The sequence below is a fragment of the Gigantopelta aegis genome, chromosome 6 (genome assembly GCF_016097555.1).
Source record: "Gigantopelta aegis isolate Gae_Host chromosome 6, Gae_host_genome, whole genome shotgun sequence".
Taxonomy (NCBI): domain Eukaryota; kingdom Metazoa; phylum Mollusca; class Gastropoda; order Neomphalida; family Peltospiridae; genus Gigantopelta; species Gigantopelta aegis.
The window spans coordinates 91,239,260-91,260,470 of NC_054704.1; the positions used below are offsets into that span (position 1 = coordinate 91,239,260).

At 39.3% G+C, this 21,211-nt stretch overlaps 1 protein-coding gene across 1 annotated transcript in view; it reads left to right on the forward strand.

The window, feature by feature from the left end:
- LOC121374786 (band 4.1-like protein 3) overlaps positions 1–21,211 on the forward strand; it is a 122,347-nt gene that overhangs the window by 38,255 nt on the left and 62,881 nt on the right. The window contains exon 2 of the mRNA XM_041501896.1: positions 20,019–20,153. Within this exon, the coding sequence (XP_041357830.1) occupies positions 20,019–20,153 (135 nt within the window). The remainder of the gene's footprint in view (positions 1–20,018; positions 20,154–21,211) is intronic.

The following is a 21,211-nucleotide window of genomic DNA, read 5'->3' on the forward strand; positions in this document are numbered from 1 at the left end:
CCAATGGTGTTGAGATACCTTTAGTCCTGGACATGCAGCTAATAATAGTGGAGGTATGTGCTAAAGACAGCGTACTCGAATGTTAATTGTACACGAAAACATATGAAAATGAAAGGTTTCGTACAGTTTGGAACGTGCTAACGGTCCGTGTTGTCTAAATGGAAGATGGGCACCAGTCTAATTGCACGGCACTTATTAACAGGAAACTGTACTCCGTGGCCGCCATGTGGGAAAGCAATGAAACCCGAAACCTTTAAATTGCTTCACACCGCTTATCACTTATTTATATATGCATTCAAATGATGCGCTTCTCACTGTTGATGAACTTAATGGATTTTTCCTGTTGCTTCCCTTTATTCAAACCAACCTGCTTGTGTCAGAATAATTTAGTAATTTTTGTCGGCCAAATGGCAGTGTTTTACTTGATGTTCGAATTTTGATGTATTGCAATAGGTCATTGTGATGCTTGGAAATTGTCTCTAATAACTAGTTGATTATTGGTAATGCCAGACGTTTTCGTGTTTGTAGGTAATTGGGTTCAAGCATCCTGCCCTGGGCACTCAGCTGAGAGTTACTGGGTGATCGCCCTAAATAGAAGTTAATAAGCTAGCAATACAGATAGACACATGCACTGACATACAGACATCTTCCTTCAACTCACAATGTAAACAACTCTCTCTCTCTCTCTCTCTCTCTCTCTCTCTCTCTCTCTCTCTCTCTCAGAAGTCTCTCTCTCTCTCAGAAGTTATCTCTCTCTCTCAAACGCACGAACACAAGCTACAGAGAGAGCTTCTGAGAGAAAAAAAGAGAGAGAGAGAGACAGAGAGAGAGAGAGAGAGAGAGAGAGGAGAGAGAGAGAGAGAGAGCTTGTGTTTGTGCGTTTGAGAGAGAGAGAGACAGACAGACAGAGAGAGAACTTGTGTTTGTGCGTTTGAGAGAGAGAGAGAGAGAGAGAGAGAGAGAGAGAGAGAGAGAGAGAGAGAGAGAGAGTTTGTGTTTGTGCGTTTGAGAGAGAGACAGAGACAGAGAGATACAGAGAGAGAGAGAGACAGAGAGAGACAGACAGAGAGAGAGAGACAGACAGAGAGAGAACATGTGTTTGTGAGTTTGAGAGAGAGAGAGAGAGAGAGAGAGAGAGAGAGAGAGAGAGAGAGAGAGAGAGAGAGAGCTTGTGTGTGTGCGTTTGAGAGAGAGCGTCTCTCTCTCAAACGCACGAACACACATACAGAGAGAGATGGGGGGGGGAGCTTGTGTGTCACTCCCTCCTTTTTTCTCCCCTCATTCTTTCTCCATTTGTCTTTTTCAGTCTGTCTCTTTGTCTGTTTGTCTATTTATATATATGTCTACCCCTCTTTAGTGTCTATCCAGTTCCAAAAGCTCATTTCCACCATTGACTGTACCACTAATCGACATTGTTCATCACTGTCAATATTATGAAGGTTTTCATTCCTATAGTGCAGTGTTACAGTACTTTTGTTTTGACAGCCGTTTATTCGTTTACAATGCCTGTACTAAACATTTCCATGATGGCTTGAATGATAACGAAGTGTACGCGGAGGCCCTTAAAGCAACTCTAATGATAATCCAAATGTTCTGCTTCAATACACAGCGCCTACTTCTGTTAACTCTCCCTTTTCTGCCTCCTTTGGCGTCCATTGTTAATTTTAGGTTCCACTATACCGGTATTGCTACTTTTTTATAGCTACGAATAATTGGACAATTTAAATTTATTCAACGACGTTTATTAATTTCGACTATAGTGATTCACTCGTTGACATTTAAATAGGCATATTATTCTTAGCGCAATGTTTTTCGCTTCTTGAAGTTACCATGTCAACCGTATTACCTTGCTATTTACAAATTGAAGTTCTCTCGGATGATATTGAATTTATCATTAGAAAATGTTTCATTAGAGTCGTTATTTATTATAGCTTAAGTAATGTAACGTACATACAAATCCATTAGATTATAGCATTTAGAACTATGTCAGTGTGACATGTAAAACTCAAAAATCTAGGAAAATTGTTATGATAAAAAAAAAAAATCGGCGCTGCTACATCAAATGCCATGGTATGTGTTGTGTGAAAGTGTTTCCTATACAAAGAAAGTTTTTAAAATGTATTTAATGTTGAAGTATACATTCCTGGCAACACACTTCATCTATCTTTGAATATCTGTCTAGGAGAGCTGGGCCCCGTTCCACGAAGCGATCTTAACCCTAAGATCACCATGACTGTATAAGGTAGTTATGCACTTAAGATGATCTTAGCGCTAAGATCGTTTAGTGGAACGTGGGCCCTGGTCAGTGGTAACAGTGAAATGGTGTTCCTGTGCAAGTCGTGCCGATTTAAAGCAGTTTTCCATGTGCAGTCGTTGGGCTCCGCATTGCTGCTGAACATGGAAAACAGACTCAAATGAAATCGCTGCTATTAATAGCCATACAAATTATTTTTGATTCATCTGTTTTCCACGTTCCGCGCCCGCACTGCGCCATAAACCGCGCACTTGAACAAATTGCTGTTAGCTGTTAGTAGAGAGCTCGTTTGGTTTACAGAATCGAATCCTTTATGTTGACCCATTAGGTTTTTTTCTTCACACGGAAACACTAGGGAAGCATTTTATTAAAATATTCAATATTTAATTTTCTTATGTGTTGTAAAACAAGCACACCTTGCCTTCTTTTCTTTTCCTTCCGTTTTCTATCCATCAAAGTGATTGCGGGCGAACACCAAATGTTGGTCAGTGACAGGTCTGCACCATGACAAAACCTGGTTTCACTGCTGACAAGTACACGTGGGAAGAGATGGAGTGGGAATCTCGAGGACTGAACACAGGGGTGGGTGACAGGGGCAGATCTAGGGTCGTCTTGAAGGACGTAGGGGTGGTAAGGATATCCCAAAACAAAACCAGCTCTGAAGGAGCGCTTATGGAGTCTCTGAAATAAAAGTTTTTTTCCATTAGTAGCAAGGGATATTTTATATGCACTATCCCATAGACAGGATACAAAACACATCACGGTCTTTGATATACCAGTCGTGGTACACTGGCTGGAGCGAGAAATAGCCCAATGGGTCCATTGACGGGGATCGATCCTAGACTAACCGTGTATCAAGCAAACGCTTTACCACTGGAATACGTCCCGCCCCTCTATGCAATAATACTTTTGGCATGTCGAAAATACTTTTAACCTAGATTTAAATGTCTTTTATTGGGATATCATTTTGTGCTCGAGCGCTCGCAGTAAAACTCTTGTATTTAACCCGGAACACATATATGATTGGTGTATCAAAGATTATGATACATAGATAGTTTTTGGTGTTTGGTAAACTGCATATTATAAACTAAGGCTTTGGCTTTTAACATACTCTAGACCAAGTGTAGGAAAAGAAATATAGCAGCAGTTTAAAAATGTGCTGGGGTGCTATAAAACAATTGTTATTGTTTTTTTCTTCGTTATTTTCCTCAATACTTGCGTACTTTGTTTTGCGGTCATTCGCTTATTTGTTGCGGGTTTAGATTTTAGTAGAAAATGGCCAAAGGAAAAGAAAGAAATGTTTTATTTAACGACGCACTCAACACATTTTATTTACGGTTATATGGCGTCAGACTTATGGTTAAGAACCACACAGATTTTGAGAGGAAACCCGCTGTCGCCACTACATGGGCTACTCTTCCGATTAGCAGCAAGGGATCTTTTATTTGCACTTCCTACAGACAGGATAGCACAAACCATGGCCTTTGTTGAACCAGTTATGGATCACTGGTCGGTGCAAGTGGTTTACACCTACCCACTGAGCCTTACGGAGCACTCACTCAGGGTTTGGAGTCGGTATCTGGATTAAAAATCCCATGCCTCGACTGGGATCCGAACCCAGTACCTACCAGCCTGTAGACCGATGGCCTACCACGACGCCACCGAGGCCGGTCATGGCCAAAGGAATTCCTGGTGTCAGATTTATCCAACAACTTGGCTGAAAAGTGACTCCTGCTGCTAGTTAAATAATGCGTTCTGTCAGAATAGCAGCTGTGGTTTTATAAATCTACCTATTGTCTGGCATTACCCAGGCACCTGCTACGTTGTGCTTTGTAGTGCTCTGGCAGATTTATTACATGGAGCAGAGGGACGATCTAGAACCCGGGGTGGGAGTGGGGTGGGTAGAGGAGAGATGATATCAGGGGTGCAGGGTGGGTGGGAGCTAGACAATGGTCAGCGAAGTTTCTAATGCCCCAGAAAATATATTTTAAAAAGAAAATTGCATTCATTCCGCCCCCCCCCCCCCCCCCCCCCCCCCCCCCCCCGCACACCCCATATACACGTGCATGAACATGTATCTAGAGATGTAGTGACGGTGGAAGTGGGACGGCGCGATAGTATTGATATGAATCCATTTTGAAGCACATTTTGTTGTGGTGTTTACAGGGAGGGATCTTGGGAGAATGCATTGCTTCCACCTCCCCTTTTGATTCTTTATGGTTTTCATTGTAGAATGTTCTTTGGAAATCGATTTACCTCCCCCATTAACAAATACAATCTGATACAGCGTACAGAATACGCGAGATGACTATACTGATATGACTATATGTATATGAACTGCAGTCACCGGTGGATCAAGAGGAAGTTACTTCTGGCGTGTTTACCCTAAACCCTGGTATGTGCTATCCTGTCTGTGGGATGGTGTATATAAAAGATCCCTTGCTGCTAATCGAAAAGAGTAGCCCATGAAGTGGCGACAGCGGATTTCCTCTGACGCCATATAACCGTAAATAAAATGTGTTGAGTGCATCGTTAAATAAAACATTTCCTTCTTCCTTTCACTAAACCCTATACCGTGGGCTTCAAGTGCTGGAATACAATCTCAGCATACAACGATCGTACAACAAAAACTATTATTTAAAATTTAAACCAAAAAACAACCTGTACACTTTGTTGCACATGCGTCCCCACACGTTTGTATCAACGTCGTACAGCATGGCGGGTTATTGCAGATATGACTTGTTTGGCGCGTTTCAAGGTCACTGTGCAGGTACAGGCTATGCAATACATGTCGTGTGAATCATCGGCGCCGACAGCCGGGAAAATACAACCACTCGAGCGCAGTGGGGCAGAGATTTGCCTTAAATTTAATTATACATGTATTATGCTAGCGGGCCATAAAAAAAGACAGGAGAGGAATGCTGGTTTAACGACACCTCATACATAATAATTGTTTTAATCAATGGTAACTAGATGTCAAATAAAGGTAACTGATACATGGTTTAATGTTTGTTTGTTTGGGGATTTTTTTTAAACTCTATCGACACACAGGGTAAGTTTGTCGTACTGTCCCACAGACAGGACAGCACACACCTTGGACATGATATTCCAGTTGTGGAGCACTGGCTGGAACTGGAAATAAACCAATGTATATCATCTAGAGAGATCGATCCTGCGATAAATCGTGTCATAGGTGAGTGCTGGGGCAGGATCTAGCTCAGTCGGTAGAGCGCCCGCCTGGATCCATTCTTTGATTAGGTTTTTACCCGTTCCAACCAGTGATCAAATGACTCAAATGCCGTGGTAAGTGCTGTCCTGTCCGTGGGAAAATACATATAAAAGATCCCCTGCTGCTAATGGAAACATGTTGCGGGTTTCCTCTCTAAGACTATATTTCAGAATTACTTAATGTTTGACATCCAATAGCCGATGATTAATAAATCAATTTGCATTAGTTAAACAAAACAAACTTTAAGTTTTTTTGTCCTGAACAAAATCAAAGTACTAGTAGATATCCCCTGTATCAACGTCAGGCGCCTTTAAAAACACAAATCTGGAATCCGCCCATACTCGAAATATGTCACTACAGAAATCATAGATTACTGAAGTCGGTGCAATATAAACCATTCGTGATAACATATCGTAATTTCGTATCAGCGATAACCTTAGTAATGATAGTTCTAATACGTTGTTACGAGCACAGACAGGATTATATTCATAAATTTAAACACATGGCTTGTAGACATTGAGAAGGAACGAGATGGTTGCATTACATTAATTCGGGGACTTCCATGTTAAATGGATGTATACAGTCACATATTGAAGCTTCGAATGATAGTAATATGTAACTGAATATTAATGCAAATAATGTTATCTATCCCCATTAATCTATACTCTAATAGGTAAATGCGCTCTCTCTCTCTCTCTCTCTCTCTCTCTCTCTCTCTCTCTCTCTCTCTCTCTCTCTCTCTCTCACACACACACACACTTTCTCTTTCTCTCTCTCACTCTCTCTTTCTCTATCTGTCTCTCTCTCTCTTTCTCTCTATCACTCTCTCACACACTCACTCTCTCTTTCTCTCTCTCTTTTCTTTCTCTCTCTCTCTTTCTTTCTCTCTCTCACTTCATCTATCTTTCTCTGTCTCACTTTTTTCTCTCTCTCTCTCTCGTTCTCTCTCTCTCTCTCTCTCTCTCTCTCTCTCTCTCTCTCTCTCTCTCTCTCTCTCTCTCTCTCTCTCTCTCTCTCTCTCTCATTGTCTCTCTCGTTCTCTCCCACTCTCTCTCACTCGCTCGCTCTTTCTCTTGTTTCTTCTTTTCTCTCTCTCTCTCTCTCTCTCTCTCTCTCTCTCTCTCTCTCTCTCTCTCTCTCTCTCTCTCACACACACACTTTCTCTCTCTTTCTCTCTCTCTTTTTCTCTGTCTGTCTGTCTCTTTCTGTCTCTCTTTCTCTTTCTCTTCTCTCATTCTCTCCTCATCTCTCTCTTTCTCTTTCTCTTTTTCTCTTTTCTTCTCTCTCTCTCTCTCTCTCTCTCTTCTCTCTCTCTCTCTTCCTCTCTCTCTCTCTCTCTCTCTCTCTCTCTCTCTCTCTCTCTCTCTCTCTCTCTCTCTGATGGTGATGGATATACATATTATATACATGTACTTATCATGACATTTTTAATATTAAAAATACTTTGCAGCCTACATTATTACACTGAATACGGCTAGAGGAAACTCGGCTTATTGGCCATCCATTCAAAAAAAAAATCATAATAATTATAATATTAAACTTTGGCGATGAGTATGTATTGTACATGCATATAAACGGAGTAGGCGTGTGGCCAATATCACAGCCGATGAGGAATAATGACGTAGAATAATTATATGCCTCCCAGTTGTAACGCATGCCCAGTACACTGTTTACATTCTCGTTACATGTCAAATGTTAACTCGTCCACGTGTTTCTGACTACATTATAAACCAGCCGTGTATGGATGAATTTAGGTCGAGTACTCCGGTTCGGGCGCTTTGAACACAGTCCAAGCATTTTGCTACTAAATGGGGGTTAACATTTTTGACTAGCCCGCTATTAATAACCGGTTTATAAATTACCTTCTTTCACTGTCGTTGAGCGAAAATATTGAAAAGGAATGTTCGATTAACATCCCGGACCGCAGTTTAACTAGCAACAGTTAGGTGTCAAATATGGTAAAATTGCATTTGATAAGAAACTCAATGCCGTCAAACAGACAACCCCAGCTCATTACTGAACGCACTACCCAATTTACAGTTGGTATTGCTATCGCATATGTAGATTGCTATAAAGTTGGGGGTTTTAACGACACTACTACAGCACATCGGTTTATTAATCATCGGCTATTGGATGTCAAACATTTGATAATTTTGACATATAGCCTTAGATTCGAAACCTGCTACATTTTTTCCATGAGTAGCAAAGGATCTTTTATGTGCACCATCGCACAGACATGATAACACATACCACGGCCTTTGGTATACCAGTCGAAACATTGCTATAAGACGTGTACTAATAACCTTAACTCTTGTACACAATTTTACGGTTATTTACTGCCTATCAGTGCTCGCCTGATGCGCGGTCGGTCTGAGATCGATCCCCGTCGGTGGGCCCATTGGGCTATGTCCCGTTTCAGCCAGTGCACCACGACTGGTATATCAAAAGCCATGGTATGTGTTATCCTGTATTGCGGATGGTGCATATAAAAGACCCCTTGCTATTAATAGAAAAACATAGCGGATTTCTTCTCTAAGACTATATGTCAGAATTACCATCCATTCAAGCACAAATCATAACAATTATAACTTTGGTGATGAGTATGTATTTTATGCATATGAACGGAGTAGGATTATGGCCCGCATAACCGCAAATCAGAAATTATGACAGAATAATTGCATACATCCCAGTTGAAATGTATGCCCAGTACACTGTTTGACATCCAATAGCCGATGATTAATAAATCAATGTGCTCTAGTGGTGTGGGTAAACAAAACAAACTAGCTGCCCACCAGAATACATCCAACGAGTTACACGAAATCAATTAAATGTTTTATTATTTCTTCTCACTTTTTTTTTTTTTACCATTACCTAACTGTTGCGTTTTAAATGGAGTTCGGTATACATATAACAGCACACATGGGCTTTTTTTTCTACAATGTTCCAATAAAAGGGACGCGTCCCGTACCCAGCCACTGGTGGTGTGCCCGAGTTTTAATTTGATATAGGCACGTGACTGTGACCATGGCTGAGAGGGACGTCATTTACTGGTTCCAATGTACGAAATCAGTTCCTATTGCCGATAATGTTACGGTTTATTAATAAACCAGATATAAGCAGTGTATGAACATACTTAGGCAGTACATGTACACCAGTAAAGTGTGGCACCTCACATTTAATCTACCTGCAAGAAATGGGGTGGGGTTACATACCATTTTTAAAAGGCATTTGATGAATGCTTTAATAAGCAACCCTCATTTTTGCTTTAATCGCAGAGGGGGTTTTTTCGTGTGGTTTTTTTTCGTTTTTTTTTTCTTTGGGGGATGGGGTGGGGAGTGTATACTGCATAACAATTATAAAACAAATAAAAGTGTATTTATTTATTGACAATTGATAATAATATTAGCACAAATAATCAACGTCACATAGTTCTACCAATCAGAGCAGCAGTTGTTTTTACTCCGTAAATATTTGAACTTTGACACCGAGGTTTCTTCTTTGGTACACTGCAGCTAATTAGGACCCTTAGTAATTATATCAGTTAATTTCATTTCAATTTATTTTCGTGCTTATATCCAATTAAGGTTCAAGCACGCTATTTTGGGCACACACCTCAGCTATCTGGGCTGTCTGTCTAGAATAGTGGGTTAGTTGTTAGTGGTTAGTAGTTAGTGAGAGAGAAGAGGGTGTTGTGGTCTTGCACCTACCCATTGAGTTGTTAAAACTCGCTCTGGGTGGGAGCCGGTACCGGTCTGCGAACTCAGTACCTACCAGCCTTATGTCCGATGGCTTAACCACGACACCACCGAGACCGGTATCATATCAGTGATGGACCACTGAATGGAAAGGGAAGTAACCCAGTTGGTCCTCCTGTGGATATTCTAATATATTATCATGCATCACACACCAGATGGGTGTTCCAACCAGTTAGCCACTAATTAAGGTTTGCCCTGTCGTAAAACAACTACTGCTTGCCTTGCGTAACTACTGATCCACGACTGCCATATCAGAGGTGGATCCACTCAACTGATTGGGGTTTTTTCTCGTTCCAACTAGTGCACCACAACTGGTCAAAGGCCATGGTATGTGCTTTCCTGGCTGTGGGAAAGTACATATAAAAATATTCTTGCTGCATTAGGAAAAATGTAGCAGGTTTTCTCTGACGACTACGTGTCAGAATTACCAAATGTTTGACATTCAATAGCTGATGATTCATTAATCAATGTGCTCTAGTGGTGGCGTTAAACAAAACAAGTTACCCCCTTGCTTGTAACCAAGAAAAAGTGTGGACTTTCTATACAGACTTAGAAGACTGATTAAACTGTGTGGTGTCGTTAAATTCACCCGAAGTTCAAAGTACTGTGGAAATCATCTATATAATGCATATTGGTGTACTTTGAAATACAATAGGTTTTCTTTTTGGAAGTCACCCCTCTCCCTAGAAAAGCCTGCAGCCGCTCCTGGCTTTCTTTCCTTTCCTTTTTATAAAATGTCTACACTACATTTTAAACTGTTATTTTCGTAATAATGTACTTGGTTATCGCATCTCCATTTGGGTATTCAACAGGACACGGACTATCTCCTGCATAGCGTCACTCTTCTCTTACCTGAGGTTAGTATGACTCACGGGGTCAAAGGTTGCTGTGACACCTCTTTCCTAGGCCTAGAGTGGGAGTTCTCGCTGGGTTCCTGTTTACACGGTCCTATTTAGACGAACAAAGCTATCGTTTGACCTACAGATAGCGGATTTGGGAATATACGTTTACAGACTGCACTCCTCATTTCGATGCAATGTGGAAATAGAAATTTGTTTTAAATTTTTTACCACGTGTTAAACTGAAGTCAAGTTTCCGAGAGGTAGTTACTTCAACCGAAAGGTATGTACATGAAAAAATTGAATGTGGATGACCGGTGTTTTATGGAAATAACTTATTATGTGTTTGTTCACCTTGTGTGATTATAGACCATTATCTAGAGCAGTATCAGGCAAACTATTTGTGAATGGACATTGTCAAATGGGAAAATGAAGATATTATAATGAAGTGAGTCTGACAAGATATGCATAATGAGTATCAGCTATTATAATACTTGAATATGTGGTATGTCTTTTCTTGGTGAAATGTTAGGGAGTGTCTCCTGTTACTTTTTACTTCCGGTACCCTGGCCAGAATTACTAGGGTGGGACAATTGCAGACAGAATCAGGGAACAATAATTATTCTCCAGCTGAACAAAATGGGATCTTTTAAACTAAAAAGGACACTTTTTCGTATTTTGGGGGATGGGTGGCAACTACTCCTACTCCCCAGGACTCCCTTGTCCCCTCTAGGCATTACTGTGCCTAATAATCCATACAAGTCGACTGACAAAAACAAACAGACATTGAGCCTTAAATGTTTAAAATATTTTATTCAGGAGAGTCTATAACGTTGGAATGCATCATTATATTAAATGCTAGTATGTGTTCAAAGTATGTCAACACATTGGTATGCACTTGAGTAAAGCTGGATTCATACTTCACGCCGCCGACTCTTGTTGGCGAGTAGTTGACTCTCACAGTCCTGCTTCTGTTCAAAAGTGAAGTCAGTGTGGTTTTAACACAGTTCGTGTTAAATTTTGGTGCGCGTTCGTTCAACGCTTTTTCGTTAAGCTAATAAAAACATAAATTTCACTTTATACAAACGTTAGTATGTGTGTGTGTGTGTGTATATATATATATATATATATATATATATATATATATATATATCGTACTTCAATACATTTTAATCAGTAGCGGATCTCTCGAACTAGTTTGATACCAATCACGTCAGCTTCCCCTCTGGGCCAATTCCTGTTGATGACATTCCAATGACCAGTGAATCACTATGATAGTTTGTTACGTAATCGGTTTATAGGCCTGGGTGCTGGTCCAGCATGTCAAACTAGAACCTGTACACATTAAACCCCAGTTATTGATACTTAACTTAATAATTTAATTATGCCTGTTGTTAATTCAGTTTGCTGAATCTTAACATGGAGGAGGGGGGTAATTTTATTTGCGTGGCTGTATCCACACACAGTTCAGGCACGTCTATCCCATGTGCAGACTTTATGTTGTTTTGTTCCAGTAGCTGTGTCATTCCTTACCAATACATGTGTATATTTGGTTTTGAAGTTAATATATGGAAATGACGTCAGCAGAAGCCAAGGGTTGGGAAAGGGCTCGTCTCATCCACTAACAATAAAAATAACTTACATTAATCATGTAATCAAGAGCTATATATCTATTCTTTATGTGATTTTAAAACCAAAAAGGAGACAAAAGAAAAGATATAAATAGTATAAAATTGTTTGTTTTTAATTTTAAATACCAAATGTTTTGTATGCTAATTTCTAAATTAGTCACGAATATTGAAATATACGTGTTTCTCTATACAGATATATGCACGTAACTGTAATTAGTAAATACATTTAATGTATGTAAATATGAATGTATGCTAGTATGTTATGTGTTAGGGGTCTATATATAAACCTATCCATGTGTATGTTACTTGTATGTACGTATCATACGGTGTGGGGGGGGGGGGGTGAATGTACGTATGTGTATGTATGTACGTATGTGTATGTATCTACGTATGTGTATGTATGTACGTATGTGTATGACAAGTGCACACGTTCGCGGCTGTCTGTTTGTATGAGATTGAGTGTTTGTATTTTGTAAATACTAATAAGAACTCCATAAAGACTTACATTATTGTCTAGGACTTTGTACTGTACAAGAATGCCAGTAGATAAAAATGAGAATTCAGTTTCACATACCTGTGACTTTGTCTCAATAATTACCACACTTAACCCTCCTGTAACAATAAATACATACCGCAATCCTCTACGTAATATTTTAAGTAAACTTTATTCAGCAGATTAATGTTAGAATGCAGGAATAAATAAACAATGCATAATTATGTATGCATGTAAACACGCATGTTCCATACAGTACGCGCTTCGCCTGGTCTGAATAATGTAGGTAGCTTTCAAAGGTGACTTCACCTGCGGCGGAATTTAGCGTGTGTCGCATTCCATCTGACACTAGATTCTGTACCTCTTAATCACAGGTGAGGGCTAGCGACACTTGGACCAGTGTTGAGGACCGGTCCACCTACAGGTTACCTTAGTAGAACGCCAAGTATACCTGAGTGCTTTTCAATTGCTATACCGCGTAACATTAAATGTTGCCTGCCATGACGCAAATAAGCTGTGCCACAGATATTGTTTTTGACTTAACGGATATTACTAAATGATATAGTTGAATGTTAATTAATAATTGTATTACTATTATATATAAATATATATATATATATATATATATATATATATATATATATATATATATATATGTGTGTGTGTGTGTGTGTGTGTGTGTTGTTGTCCTTTAAAACTGTTCAGCGTGCTGGCCTTGGTGGCTTGGTGGTTAAGTCATCGGACATAAGAATGGTAGCTATTGGAAGGAAGGAAATGGTTTATTTAACGACTCACTCAACACATTTTATTTTCGGTTATATGGCGTCGGACATATGCTTAAGGATCACACAGATATTGAGGGGGTTAAACCTGCTGTCGCCACTTAATGGGTTATTCTTTTCGATTAGCAGCGATGCATCTTTTATATGCACCATCACATAGACGGGATAGCACATACCACGGCCCTTGATGTACCAGTTGTGGTGCACTGGCTGGAGCGACAAATAGCCCAATGGGCCCACTGACTGAGATAGATCCAAAACCGACCGCGTATCAAGCGAGCGCTTTACCACTGGGCTACGTCCCGCCCCAGGTAGCTATTGGGTTCGCATACCTATACCGCAGTGTTCGACACATACACTAGCCTTCGGTTCCCGCTAGTGAATATGTGATCTAGTGGAAATTATTAACTGCATTACTATAATACATAGGGCACTAGCCAAAGCTTCTGTGATAGCTAGTGACTTTCTCAAACATCAGATTTTGTCGATCACTGTCATACCGATTTCCACCCAGAGCGAGTTTTACAACACTGACTTCTCTTTCACTAACCACCAACTACTAACCATTGACCCGTCATCCTGTATAGACATCCCAGATAGCTGAAGTCTGTATCTAAGACTTCAAGCACGAAAATGGTGTCAAAATGAAGTGAAAGTTGAAGGTCAGGGTATTAATTGTAAGAAAGATAAGTTGACTAGGGCTGATAAGCGAGTGTGTTCCGTCAACAACTCCCCCAGCACGTTTAATAATCAGGCAGCTATTATTACACCTCCACTAAATCTGACTGCTTACCTGCCGGTCTGTCTGTCTATCTGTGTGTTTGTCTCTGTCCCTGTCTGTCTGTCTGTCCGTCTCTCTGTCTCTGTCTCTGTCTCTCTCTCTCTCTCTCTCTCTCTCTCTCTCTCTCTCTCTCTCTCTCTCTCTCTCTCTCTCTCTCTCTCTCTCTGTTACTCCACGCATATCTACAAGTACTTTGTTTCTCTGGATTGAAATTCTGTCTTGTACAGCGATTTCGGTTTTATAACATCTCGCCTGCCAATCCCCGACCCCTGGTCAAGCACCAGCAATACCAGCCTTTCTACACCCATATCGGACAGTTGGTGTACCCTTCATCTTTCGTTTGCGATGGTTAAGGCATCTGCGTTTGTGATTGCTATCAACGGTCGGTCTGTACCACCTGTCAACTCCAGTCAGTCTGTAGAAGTTAATCTGAAAGTCCCAGGTCTGCTAGCTGTAACTAATTCGCGTCAAATAAACAGATGATGCATATGAACCATGGGTGGTACCAGGGGCGGAACCGGGATGTATTTTTCGGAGTGAACGAATAACGGGAAAAGGGCACATGGACCAACTAGTTAAAAGGGCGTCTTAATAAAAAATAATAATAATAAAAGCAAAAACAATAAGGGGCAGTTGAATATTTTATGGGGGTGGGTCCCTTGTTTCCCTTTGGATCCGCCTATGGGTTCCAGGCACAGATTTGGAGAGAGAGAAAGAGAGAGAGAGAGAGAGAGAGAGAGAGAGAGAGAGAGAGAGAGAGAGAGAGAGAGAGAGAGAGAGAGAGAGAGAGAGAGAGAGAGAGGCAGAGACGCATGCATACACAGACAGACAGACAGACAGACGCACACAGGCACAGACGTTAACAAATCTCGTGCCTGGGTCCAACAGGTTATTTTTTTCTATATATTCACAAACGTGTTAATACCTCCCCTCCCCCACCCGATTTCAGGGTCTGCCCACCCTTGCATGTAATTTTATACTTTTATTTCCGTATTGCTAGTTGGTGAGAAATTAAAAACAAAAACAAACAAATAAAACATAACGTGAGAGTTATAATTGCATCTTCCCGTGACACATTTCCCTGTCTTTCAATCACGTCTATTACTAATGTTAACTTTTTTTCTTCTTTTTTTTTTTGTTTCCTTCTTTTTTTGTCAATTTGACACAGCGTGTTGTTAAATGTTAGAGCGCCGGACATAATGAGCATTTCCAAGTTGAGTAGGCCATAGGCGTACTGGCTCCCATTTCTGTAGGGAGACAGGTTGATGTTCACCCTAATAACGAAAATGCTCGAATCTTAATAACGTAGCCCGGTGGTAAAGCGCTTGCTTGATTCGCGGTCGGTTTGGGATCGATCCCTGTCGGTGGACCCATTGGGCTATTTCTCATTGACATTTCAGCCAGTGCACCCGACTAGCCGTGGTATGTGCTATCCTGTTTGTTGGACGGTACATATAAAATATCCCTTGCTACTAATGAAAAAATGTAGCGGGTTTCCTCTCTAAGACTATATGTCGAAATTATCAAATGTTTGACATCCCATAGCCTATGATTAATATAACAATGTGCTCTAGTGGTGTCGTTAAAACAAAACAAACTTTAACAAACTGTATTCATATTAGCATTACCGTGAAACAGCTATATGTAGGGTTGCAAACGAATCACTACGCATGTTTACATTAATTACAACTAATATTGTGGGTGAAATGGTGGAAATACAAAACGGTTTCAGGCCAGCTCATTTTGCCCGAATAGTTCTATTGTTTCTGTCCGAATTTGAGGATGTGCTCCAGTAGCTCCCCCACCCCCTCCCCACCTCGTAGGTCTGCTATTTTCGTAACATCGGTATCGGCATATTAAATTAGTGTTATAAATCGAACAATAATACTCTGGTGTCTAATACACCATCCCCCCGCCAATAAAGCCATTCTCTTTATATTAAAAAAATATATAAAAAAAAAGGGGGGGGGGGGGGGGAGGTAACCAAAAAACAAAATTGTAAAACGTTTTAGATTGGTATAATTAAATTTTAACGAATGTTCAACATGTACAAAAATAACCATTGTAATCGCATCAATCCATGTTTCTGTATTTATACAAACAACTGGATGTTTATCCTACTTATATAAATAGGCATTCATTAAAATAATAATAATTAAGCCTTTTATTCAACATTTAAAAAATGTAATAAGTGGTTATCTTTTGTTAAATTTTCACAACTGCGTACCCATTTGTCCTACTGGACTTAAAAAGACATTAGTTTTAAATGCATACCGACACGAGATATAAATTACACCCTGTAAATACACAAATAATTGATACATCATAAATATGCTCATTCTCGTCCTTCTCCCCTGTATAATCTTATGTCATGTCATAGGGTTTTACGTGCACATTCAGAACAAGCTGTTGTAGCGCACGCCTGTCGTGGGCACAGGAGCCGGCCTTGGCCGGCCCCTTTGTCCAAGACAGGAAAGGTGTGGGGGGGGGGGGGGGGAAGGAGGGACCGCCTGCACTGGCAGGTGCAAGGGAGCACTGTATAATCTAACCACCTTCAGGGCTTTAGACTGCATCAAAGTCACACCGGTAAAGGGTGTGCCAAAAATAAGTATGTCCCAAAACATGTGCCTAAAATAACTTTAAACATATCGACTATTAAACAATTTCAGCTGAATAAAAAAAATAGCTTACAATAACTCAAAATGCATTTCTGAATATCTACAACCTTCCAAATCACTTCCATTTCATATTCGAGTCAGTTAATTAGATTAAAGATTTCGCTATGCTTAGAACAATTTAAAAATTAATCGTTCTCATCTATCACTCTCTGACTATCATTCTCATTATCTAAATATATATATAATATTTTAAAAAGAAAAGAAAAAAAGAAGAGATCTAAAGCACTGGTATTCTTTTAATCTCCCGACCCAACAGAACAACTAATAAATGGCATTTTGTTTATATAAGAAATTCATACATATTCGTTTATTTGTAATTCATGAAAACATGCTTTTTCGCACCTGTTGACGTAATTTAGGCTACATGCGATTCAATAACGGGACATGTTATTACACGTACGGATAACCTATGACACTATTCCATGTATATTTTTACCATTTGACAAAACTATTATTAAATAATGCACCTAAATCCAATACGCAGGCATACACCTATTTTAATTAAGGTGAAGCACACCTTGACACACTGTGTTTAGTGACCTGAAAAATAGTGGTATGCTGGGAACGTGTTGTCATGCGCAGTGGACGGATCGTTTGGGGGAAGCAGTGGAAACTAAAGTTGCATATTTATCTGCATTCTGCTTGATTTGTTAACCTTGTTGCTGTGTAGTTTAACGCATTTTGTAAGGTAATGTTGAGTATTCCCATTCGGGTAATAACGCCTATTTATAAATAGTGCACTAAGCGTCCTGACCTAAATTGATTTGAATTTGTTTATGGCGGCCGCCATGTTATCGAGTTTTGTAGTTTGTTTAGCCGTCTTGTCGCGTTGCACAAGTCTTATTACAGTGAATGTCTTTTCCAACTGAGTAATTATTAATGATACTCGGTAGATTTTAGTTATTTTTATAGTAATGATCCTGCTCGTTTTTGTTATTTTTGAAGTTGTGCCACTTTGGCGGACAAAGTACGTTCTACCGCTATGATATGACATTGCGTCGCAAGGTGTGTGTATCTTGTTTCCGACATTAAGGTGGACACGGTAATAGACAGGTAAATGTCAATTCCAGTCAATAATGATTGCGAATTCAACCTCACACCCTGCACCCATAATGATGATAATAAATAAATAAATAATGCAAGCTATTATTTATGGTGTATATCATAACTGAATTTGTAACATAATAATAATTTTAATAAGGCCAAATTTTTTTTTACTTGTTTCCTATTACATGCTGGAAAAATATTAGGTAGGTAGGTAGGAAAAACATTTTATTTTGGAAAATAATTTATTTATGGATATTAAATAAAGGTGTTGACTACCGGTATTCAAAATGACCTCTGCATGTATGATACATGTATAAAAATGCATTATGCAAACCAACAATACGCCTTACCATTCATCATCTGCATCGTTGCCATCAAACTTGCTAGCATTTGTCGAACACTCGACGCAAACTACATAACCTTTTGAACATGGTCCATGGATATTTTCAAATATTTGGGTAATTGAAAAACTATTCGTAAACGATGTTATTCTCTTGGTGTATTGAAAATGGTCACATTTTTCAAAAATGATTGCCACACAACTGCTCGGCAAACTGCTGTACGCAGCCATATTAATGAATATGACATCATGTTTTCTTTCTAGTCAGCATGAACTTTTTTAGCGGAAACCCACGAAGTTCCCAGTGACCACTTAAAAAAATATAAAGAAACGCATCAAGATCTTATTGACATATTTAATCATTTGATTTGGCAGTAAACTCCATCAGTATTGGTAAACATTCCTTCCCCTAGTTTATCAGAAAGTCACTAAATTTCTACACGGCCAGTTTGTCACTGGAGTAAATAATTAAATATAATTATTATTATTATTATTAATCGGAACACCTCGCTACGCTAGATGTAGAGTAAATCGGAAAAGATCGTATATATTCGTGAAAACAATTTTCCGACTCTCTGCCCGATATCTCACGAAAGTTACCGAACTTCGATTTGAAGGGAAGTAACTCCATCAATCAATTGTTAGAAGAAAACATTTCGTGGCTAACGGGTTGCCAATAAAACTTAATTTGCGACAGTAAAACCACCAATATACGTCCGCAAATCAGAAAACACAGTAGGGTTATCCCCTAAATGACACCAAATTAGTGCTTGTGATAGTTTTGGAATGTTTTCGTGGAAATCGTTGTTATATTAAAAAAAACATTTTTGGATATATATACAAAAAAAGTTTTAGGGTCGGTCGGGTGGGTAACCGGAAACAAACAATATTTCATGATGCGCCTAATAGGAATATATTAACATTATGTTGAGCATGTCATATCCAAGCTATTCCTCAACATATTAGGGCAGTCAGTTGTTAGACCTAGCAGGTAAAATAGAAATTCACCTGCGAAAACCATTAATGTTCTCAAATAGATCTAAGAGGTCATAATTTTCACACACTGTCCCAAACCTTTCCCACACCCCTAGCCTGAGTACTCGGATGGTAAGAGAGCTAGATGGACATTTGGACAGTTATTACACTCTCTTACCCAGGGGTAGGAATTCTCCTCGGATCAGCTGTTTTCCTCTCATGGAACATTGTGTTTCCTTGCATTTTAATCATCCTTTCCTCCAAAATGTGTCCGATGGCATAGATTTTAACCTAGGATTTCAAGAATTTCCGGGACCCCTCTAGATTACCTCTTTTTTACAGTCCACCAATTCCCATCCCTGCTTACCATCAGGGGCAAGATGTAGCCCAGCACAATCGCTGCCTACCAAATGGTAAATTTCAGGGCTACCTCTGGGTTAGCCAAATATTTCGACAAATTGTTTATTAAACTTCAAAAATTGCAGAAATCAACAGTTACTTACAAATGTCAATTATTACATGAAATTATTTTGGAGAATGCCAGAGCTAGCCCTGGTAATGAAAGATTCCCGCTTTAATACAACAACAATCCTATGTTTGACGTTAAATACCTTTACATTGATAATTTTCGAGCAACCTGATAAAAAACAAATCACATATTAATCGGCTATTCTTCCTCTAGTATAAATCACATACTAGTCACTAATACATAAGCTACAGGAAGAAACCTGTCAGCAAATATCTATTGAACCGGAACATTATTGAAATGGGTTGTTGTCGGGTTTCTTCCTCTAGTGTGTGTATTAGTGATTAATATGGGTTTTTTTTTAAGACAGTGTGATAAACTGTCCAAATGTCCATCTAGCTCTCTTACCGTCCCTGGCTACCTCACCTGCATATGCATAAATGTTTTAATATTTTAGTAATTTTGACATTATTAGCAAACAATCTATTATATGCACCAGGATAACATACCACAGCCTTAGATATACCAGTCTTGGTGTACTGGCTGGAAAGAGAAATAACCCAGAGGATTTTATGTTGCCATTATTGGGGAGGAGACCAATAGCACATCTTACAGACAGGAAAATATAAATGGTGGTGGAAAGAAAGGTGTGATTTGTGAGGGGGTGGGGGTTAATATTTTGGCTGGTATTAACTTTTGAATGGAAATGTACATATTTCATATCGAATATTTAATGCATCTTTTTCAGGACACAGACAAGAGTCCCAGTAAGAATATGGCAGACTCACAGAAGTCGCCAAAAAAAGCCCAGACAAGACCAGCTAACACCATCTCATGTTCTGTTGTCCTCCTCGATGGCGAAAACTTGGAGGTGCAGATAGAGGTCAGTATACATACACATGTAGTAAACTGCTACACACCTAATACTTCAGAGGCCTCCAGGCAGACATTGCTACAAACATGTACTGGTTGCATGTCTATTGATCAGTTTTCAAGTTGACAAAACCCATTATTGCAGACTTGAGCAGAATTCTCGTGTGATTTGTCGCATGCGATTTGTTGTCAGAAATAGGTCATGCTCTAATGACTTGTCATATATGGCAATTTTTTTCCGATTTATGTGTTCTCAAAGTACAGTTCGATTGCATGTGACAAGTCTGTGCTATTAATTGCACAATGAGAACACCTCTTTAGACCTAAGCTCAAGGGGAGCTAAATATTACTCTAGAACTTGTCTCAGCTAGTGAGAGTGGGGAGTATTAGCTCCCTTTAAACAGTGAGGTCTCTTATTATTACTACTATAAAATTCCTTTTATAGACTCACTTATACTAGTACTTTGTTAGAGGCACAGATTTTTCGCAATCACAGAATCGCGGAAATACCTATCTGAAACGGAATTCCCGATTTTTTTTTCAAAAACATTATTTACCTTAGTGCATTTTATTAATTAAAATTTATTTTCCGAACAAGAAATTATGAACACTGACATCAGCCTGTGCTACGCTATGATACTAGTGCCTTTGTATATTATGCCAAATGGCTTTAAATAGAGCATCAGGGAAAACCGAACATTGTGAGCTAAAATTCTGCAATATTTACTCAAGTGAAAGATTTATTATATAGTGTTTGCCTATTAATTTATAATATTTGCCATATTTCCGATCTCACAAAGGAATGCAGTATTTGCATATGGAAAAGGGAAAATTTTGAAACGGAAAATCAGTGCGTCTACTTTATTAGTCCCCTACTGGGACTATAGGTTTCATCCCTGTCCTTCTGTTCGTCTGTTTGTCCCACACATAGGTGTATGGCGATTTTTCTCACAATGCCTTGAGATATTGAGCTGCAATTTTATGTATAGGTTTATCATGTACTGTTACAGATCAGATCAAATTTGACTTTCATGGCAATTTACCCATTATTCACAAAGTTATGGCCAA